General features: G+C 64.1%; 1 protein-coding gene across 1 annotated transcript; it reads left to right on the forward strand.

Annotated features, from left to right (window-relative positions):
- The first annotated feature begins 1,786 nt into the window (after positions 1-1,786).
- LOC140905807 (retinoic acid receptor responder protein 2-like) lies at positions 1,787-5,881 on the forward strand. Its single transcript, XM_073329314.1, has 4 exons — positions 1,787-1,951; positions 4,495-4,599; positions 5,255-5,359; positions 5,774-5,881. The coding sequence occupies exons 1-4, from the start codon at positions 1,787-1,789 to the stop codon at positions 5,879-5,881; spliced, it is 483 nt and encodes a 160-aa protein (XP_073185415.1).
- Positions 5,882-7,815: the final 1,934 nt, after the last annotated feature.

The raw sequence follows: 7,815 nt of genomic DNA on the forward strand, positions 1-7,815 counted from the left end.
AAGCCCCAGACCCAGGTCAATGTACAAATCAGATCTTACCCACAAATCACCCTGCTGCCAGTCCTTTAGAATCTAAAATCTAAAGGTTTATTGATAAAAGGAAAAAGATAGAGACGAGAGCTAGAATGGGTTCAATGGAATCAATGACATCCAGTAGTGGCGAAGTTCTTGGTTCAGGCTTGCAGCAGTGATGGAATAAACGGCAGGTTCAAATCAAGCCTCTGGAGAACATCCCCAGCTGGGAGGGGTCATTCAGTCTTTGGTTCAAAGCGTCAGTTTGTAGCCAAGTCCCTCCAGAGGTCGGAAGCAGGATTGAAGACCAGATGGAGGAGCTGCAGTAGCTGTTTATAATCTCTTGCCATGTGGTCTCTGCTTCCTTTGTCCCAAGGACAAGCTGCCCATCCCATGGCCTGGAAACATCCCAAAGTTCTGTCCAAAGGCATGTTCCTGCACACCTGGCTGAGTCCCCAGGCGTGTCTGCCTTCTCTCAGTGGGTCACTTGTATCGCTGATGGTCCTTAATGGGTCATCCAGCAGGCTGGGCAGAGCTGACACCAACTTGTCTGGGGTGTCCCCCAGAAGCACAGCACACGTTTGAACTACAGACAGGGTAGAGCCAATGTTCATAACTTTAACTACAAAAGTGATACATGCAAACAGATCACATAATCCTAACCAGCCAACCATCACCTTGTCTGAGACACCTCATTTGACCCCCTTTGTACGAGATTTGGTGCCACTGCAGTACCTTGGTTGCACCAATGATCTATACGGTCCCAAATTATGTCAATAACGTCACACAGGTCGAGGGTGGCTAAAGCCTGCAAAGTCCCCTGGGCTCCTGTGGGCAGCACCCATAGAGCCAGAACCCCTGCAGCTCTTCTGCATGACTCCCGGGCAGAGCTCGGGGCGTGCCCCCTTGGTAAGAGCGCCAGAGGGATGGCCTCCTGGCTGGGAGTCCTGTTCCTTTCTCTGCCATTCACTCGCCAGGAGATTCCTCTCTCTGGGCTCCAGGGAGAGTGACCTGCCCCACCCCCTCACTCAGGGGCTGGGAAGCTGTATGCACTGGCCTGGTGCCCTGGGATGGGCGATGCCCCTGAATTGCAAAGGACTGTGATGAGAAGCCAGGTCGGGGAGCTCCCAGCACCAGGCCGGAAGCTTCTTCTGTTGCAACGGGAGGCAGAGGCTGTATCCCTGTGGGTCTCTTTCCATTCTACCTCCTGAGCATCCCCTCCCCCACCCCAAACACACACCTGTCCCTGGTCAGATGGGGGGCTGGGGTGTGGTGCAAGCTGGCAGGGCGGTGGGTCTCCTTGCATTGCGGTGGCCCTCAGGGCATGCAAAGCTTCCCCCAGGACACAGTCAGCTCCCGCGGGAAAGCCAGGGAGCGGAGCCAAGAAACAATGTGCTCAGGCTCCAGGAACCTGCAGCTGCAGCACTGAATGGGCTCGTTCAATCCGGTCCTAGAGGCTAGAGGGGTTTAGTGACCAGCCACAGGAAAGAGCTTCCATGCCCCTAGGAGCTGGGCATCCCGTTCCCCTGGATCGCCCTCCCCCCTGCCCCCCCCAGGCCGTGCTGTGCCAACTTTGCCTGCCTCTCTCCATCAGCTCCCGGCAACAGATCGATGACAGAGATTGCAATGGGCAGGGTGCTGGCCAGGGGCCGGGGGCGGAGTAGGGCAGCTTCTGGGGCATTAGTTAATGGAAGACTAAGATCAACAGAGGGGAGTTCTTGGGGTGGGTGAGAGCGGCAAACGGCTCCCTGGGATCCATTCGCCACCCGCACAGATGAAGGGGCTGCTAGTTCTGGGCTTGGGCTTGGTGGCCCTGGCTGCGGCGAGCAGATTGACACTGCAGGAGAGGGTGGTGGACTTGGTGCTGGAGGCTTTTCACAACAGGAGCGTCGTGCAATGGATGTACAAGGAGCAGGGGGTGGAAGAAGTCACTGAAAGAGTGAGTGCATGAGAGCCGGCACTGAGCTGCTGAGTCCCTCCTCAGAGGTGGCTGCTCTGCAGTGATGGGGGAAGCGATTCCTGTCTACCCAGCCTGTATGCTGCTTTGGGATCCTGTGGGATGAAAGGAACATGTGACTCTCATTGCTGAGAGCCCATCTGGGTGGGTTTGCGCTGGGGGTGGCCCTGGATGAGGACGGAGGAGGTCTGCAGAGACTAGCTGGAAGGGGAGATGTGGGGAGGGGTGGGTTTGGGTACAGGGAGGGGAGTGCGGGGGGTGGGATGGCAGTGAGCAGGGGCCTGGGATGAGCTGGAGCTCTGCAAAGCTTGGTGCAGACACAGCCATGCTCAGCATTCCCAGTGGCCCCTGCATCACCCGGCTGGGGCATAGGGGAGAGGGCAGGGCCTCTTCAGAGCTGGGGAAAGCAGAACAGAGCTCTTCCTCCAGCCGGAGCCCATGCCTGGCCCCCCGGAGCTGCTCACGGCCCTGCAGGCAGTGCGAGGCGGGTGTTGGTCGGGAGAGCTGGTTCCAGCTAATGGGGCTCAGCGTCCTGGGCTCTTCATGAGGCCAGGGCGGCTGGGCTGGGTTGCGGGCACCTGGCCAGCCTTGTCAGAGGCGAATGGGCATTGACCTGCAGAGCTCAGCTACACATTAACTGTGCCCGGCCCCCCCGAGGGGGCAGCCAGCGGCAGGCACAGGGTGCAGGGCACTGCCGGGGCCTACGAGTGGTGACGTCGACGACTGGCTTTTCTCTAGGGCTGTAGCAGCGTCCCAGAGCTCCCGCTTCTCCAGGCCCCTCTGCTTTGTTGACGGGCCACGGCCCCTGCTGCTAGGACACTTCCCCACACAGGCTGCTGAGTGACTGACAGCCTGTTGTCCGGGAGCTGGCTGACCTGCCGCAGAGGGGGCTGATATGCCGGGGGCCCGCTGGGCTGCAGTGTTTGCCTCTTGTAGAAGATTCAGCCACTGGTTGGTGGCCCCCTCTCATGGCTGGGCATGGCATAGCCACGGTGACGGGTTCCCCCCAGGGCGCCAGCTGGAACTGGGGTACCACTGAGCCCCCTGCCCCACCAGCCTGGGCTCCCTCTCGCTCTGTGCTGCTGTGACTAGGTGTGAAGCTCTCCCCGCCTGCTCTTTCACCAGCATTCACGCAGGTCGGGACACACGCAGCTGCAGTGACATCCACACCAGCCCCTGCATGGGAAGGCTCCGCTAAGGCACCTCCCAGTTCCTAAAGTACGCACCCCTCTGGAGTGTAAACCCCAAATTATACCGTCTTGCACTGCCCAGAGATCTGGGACTAGGAATAGCATATTCCTATTCCCAGAAGACTGTGGCGGGCGCCAGTCACCCCACCGCCGAAATGCCGCCGAGAAACCGCAACGCTTCTCGGCGGCATCTCCGCGCTGGTGGTTCTTTGGCGGCCGCGCTCAGCGGTGGCATTTCGGCGGCACGGTGTCCTGCGGGCGCACACAACTGCCCCAGCGGGCGCCATTGCACCCCTGGGCACTGCGCTGGGGACCCCGACCTAGAGAGAGAGCTTGAGTCTGCTTTGCAGCCTTAGCTAATAGGCCCTGGGCTTTTAGCTCCTGCGGTAGACGCTCAGGCACACAGCTCCAGAGGTCCCCGGTTCGATCCTGCCCGCCACAACCGACCGGGGTCTGCCAGCGTTACACACGCAGGCTGCAGAGATTCTTAAGGGGCCAGCTGCACTTGCTTACAGCTTGAAACCCGGGTGCTCCTTTCACAGGCTAAAACTCCCTTCAGCCTGCGTCCAGCCCTTCCCCGGTTCACTCCTCCTTCCCCAGGTGTTTCCAGGAGTCTCTGCGGGTGGGGAGTCAGTGAAGCACCCCGAGGATGTCACTCCCCTGCCTGATGTAGCCGGCGGGAGCCCTTTGTCTCCGAGCTTCGTTCCCACGCCCGGCAGTGGAAAAACACTGGTATCCCACTGTGGAGCCCAGCACCAAGTGACCTGGTCCCATGGTGCCGTACACTCACATGGGCCAGTCACACGCCCACGCCTGCTTGGCTTAGTCACAGCAGAGGCCGTGACCCATACTTTCGCTGGCACAGGGGTTCGCCCCTCGGCCCCCCCGACAACGCAGCTGACCAGCCGCTAGCCCCTTCCCGGCTGCTGCAGCGTGCGGCTAAGCCCCCCACGCTCCAGCACAGGCCGCGGGGCGCTCCGGGGCTTCTCCCAGGCTCCTCCGCGGACACCTCTCCTCGTGGGAGCGGGCGCACTGGACGGCATGTCCCACCTGGGGGCCTGCGTCTGGTTTCCCCGGCGGCAGCACGGGGCAGAGGGAGCCTCTACCAGCCCCTCCGTCGCCGCGCCGGCCGTGGGGAGGGGCCCTGGGGGGACCTGCCCCTCCCAGGGTTGCGCCGTGGCGAGCGACGGGGGCTCTACCCTGGTGCAGGCCGGCGTCTGTCCCTGCCGCGTGCCCAGGCCCCCGGCTCTGGGCTGGGCTGGAGTGAGGGAGCCCGGGGCTCTGGCAGGAGCTGCCGGCGGCGCTTTGCCGACCCTGCTCTCGCTTTGGTTCCAGGAGTATCCGGCGGGGTCCTTTGTGCGGCTGCGGCTCCGGCTCCAGCAGACCCAGTGCCCGAACCAGCCGGGGAGCAGGCAGGACTGCGCCCTCAAACGCAGGGGGGTGAGCTCCCACCTCGGTCTGTCCGTGCGGCCGGGTCACTGCTCCAGAGGGCCGTTTCCTCTCCCGCCCCCGGGGGAGCAGGGCTGCGGTGACGCTCTCCCCTGCCGCGGGAATGAGGGTGGGGGGCAGCCCCCTGCTCCGCCGGGCCCCAGGAAGAAGTGAGGAGCGGCGCGAGGGAGTGACTGAGCGTGCGAGCGGCGGGAGGGGCTGAACGCTGGCCCGCGGCTGAGTGTGCGCGGAGCCGGGGGGGCTCCGGCTAGACCCCGCGTCGGGGGGCGGGAGGCGGCTGCCCTCGGGGCATGGTGCTGGGCTCCGGCCCCCGCTCTGCCAGGGACTCCCCAGGGGACAAGTCGCCTGGGGTCAGCGCCCTGCCCTGCCCCACGGGCTGCGGGGGGTGCATACTGCGGGGGCTCAGCACCTACAGGGATTGGGGCCAGAGGGGTGCGGGGGGGGGTGCACGGGCCTGCGGGTGCGACGGGGAACATGCCCCATGGTGAGGGAGGGGCACAGATGGCACGGGGGACACGTGCACCGGGGGAGGTGGCTGGGGAGAGCTGCTGCATCCTCTCGGCAGCCCGCAGGCGCTGCCCTCAGCCCAGCCTGCCCCAGCTCAAGCCCTGGGCTGCGAGGCTTCCCTGGGTCCCTCTCTCCTCAGAGGAGGCAGATCTGCCTGGCTTGTGTCAAGTTTGACTCCCGCAGCCCAAGCAAGGTGCTGGATAGCCACATGCACTGCAGGACGGAGACGCAGCACGCTGTGAAGGTGAGGGCGCCCGCGGGCAGGGATCGGGCTCAGAGCCGCTCTCCTGGGAGCAGGGTGCTGGGAAAACCCCACACGTGGGGCAAAGGGCCTGGGAGCCGTGCTGGGTGGGGCCAGGCTCAGCTGGGCCATTCAGCCCCACAGGTCCCACTCCCAGGCGCAGCATGGCTCTGCGCACACAGGACGGACAGACACCCGTGCCCCGGGTGGATGCCAAGACACACACATGCCCGTGACACAGGCCCACAGACGTGCACACGCAGGCAACCCGCGAGCACAGGGGCTCAGTGGAGACTGATGGTGCCAACAGCGCTGGGCCCAGCCCATGCCCCCAGGGCGCTGCTTGGGGCTGCATCCGCACCACCTCCCTGGCCGGAGCTGTGGCCTCCCTGTGACCTGGCACCTCTGCCCCTGCAGGAGATGGAGACGACGAGACATGAGGAGAAGTGCAGGACTGTGCAGGAGACGGGCGAAGCGCCCTACCATCCCGGCCGCTTGGCCTTCTCCAGAGGGCTGCCGTCCTAGCCCGGGCGGCACCCCCACATCCACAGCATGGTATGGACGGGCACCCCCAGGCAGGGACCTGGGACCAGGTGGGGTCTGGGCTGCTCATGGTTCCCTTAGGGGGCCCTGGCCTGGGCACCAGATTTCCCCGCTCTCCGGCCGAGCCCCGCTGCAGAGCGCTCTGTGCCCACTCCCCTTGGGCCTGATGCCCTGTGACCCATTGCTCTCCCCAGGGGCTGATCCCGCTGATCCCGCAGCCCAGTAGAGGGCGCCAAGATGCGCCGGAGCGGGAGCGTCCCGCGCCCCCAAGGAGGAACCAAGGGCAGGGGTTTCAGGGGCGCAGCCTGGGCAGCAGAGACTCGGGCTCCCCAAGGCAGTGGTGACCGAGCGGCAGAGTCTGGGCACTGCTCTCTCCAACCCCCAGAAACGAACCCAGCCTGGAGAGCAGCAGGGGTGGGGATCCCCCAGAGCCCCCAGCCACAATGCTAACCCCATGACGCGTCTCCTCTTCCCCTGGCCAGTGCCCACAATGCCAGGGCACCTCTGGTGCCCCCCACCCTCGGAAGGACACGGCTATCACGGCCGCCCAGCGGAGACCCGGCGACCACCCCTGCCCGTCAGACACCGCACCCGCTCAAGCACCAGGCCGGGCCGAGCAGCCTGGCCAACGGATCCTGCTGCCCCCAGCCCCCGCCTCATGCAGCTCCAGCACCTGGCTGCTCATCCCCAATAAAGCCAGAGGCACGGTTCGGAAGGGCGGGGCTGTTATTCGGACGGGGCTGCCCTGCCAGCGGAGGGGAGGTCGGGCCAGCCGTCCCCCCGGGGATGTCTCGGGTCATGGGGATATGGCAGCACAGACACCTGGGCCCGCTCCTGCCGCACCCGATTGCCTCAGTGGGTCGTCTGCTCCAGTGCATCGTCTCCCGCCCGGCGGGGCAGGCCAGGAGTCTGTGTCCCCCACTCCCATCCGGCTGGGTCCCTGGGCTCTGCCCCGCCTCGCTCTGGGGGGTGGAGGGTTTAGCTGGGTGTGGTGGCCCCAGGGTGAGGAAATCACCCCCTGAAGCACCCACCCGACTTTTACAATCCAGCCACCAGGAAGCAGGAGGATGTTGGGGCGAAGGACCAGGCCGGGCAGTCAGGAATCTGGGTGTGACGAAGTGGGACTGATCTTAATGTTTTCTCTGAATACTGTGTGGGTGCCTCAGTTTCCCCAATGCAGTTCTTAAGTATCTAGGTGGTGGGATAAGGGGATGTGATTGTTGCAGAGCCCTAGAGAGCCAGTGTGATGGTGTCTGCACAGAGAATGGGCCATAGGCAGGGCGAGGGGCTTCATACTGGGACCTTCACGCAGCTCACACAGCCCCCCAACATCTGGTGAGGCTGCACCACCCGGGGCCTGACACCAGTTCTCTCTGTCCCGGGATCTCGCCACCCCAGGAATGTCTCCCCATTGACCATCACCTTCCGCTCCCACCTGGGGGTCCGAGGGGCCTGGCCCCAGGAAACTCCGCACAGACATATAGGTTGGGGTCAGGAGCGGGAGCCTGTCCACCTCCCCACCCATCTGGCTGACAGAGTCTATGGCCTTGGGACCCAGCAAGGGAGCTAGACACCAGGGCTTTTCCGCAGGGTCCCCTTGGTTCAAATCGCCAGCCTGCTCAAAGGCAGTGAGGTGGCATCCACACACCCCCCTCCTTAACCAGGGGCAGCAATTTAGTCTCGAGGTTCCCTGCGGAACTGGCCCCCCGGGGTCTATCCCCACTCACCCCGGGGAGGTCCCCTAGGCCTCTCCGCTCCCCCACCGCCAGTTCATGCTGCTGCTGCTTCTGCAGCTCTTTCTCGGGCTCTCGCTGTCTCTCACAGTCCTCTTGCTCTCTCGCACTCAGCTCCAATCCCGTCCGTCTCCGATCCCCCGATGAGGAACCCGATCGTGAAGACCCCTGTCTGGTTGGGGA

Source organism: Lepidochelys kempii, chromosome 2 (genome assembly GCF_965140265.1).
Source record: "Lepidochelys kempii isolate rLepKem1 chromosome 2, rLepKem1.hap2, whole genome shotgun sequence".
Taxonomy (NCBI): Eukaryota; Metazoa; Chordata; order Testudines; family Cheloniidae; genus Lepidochelys; species Lepidochelys kempii.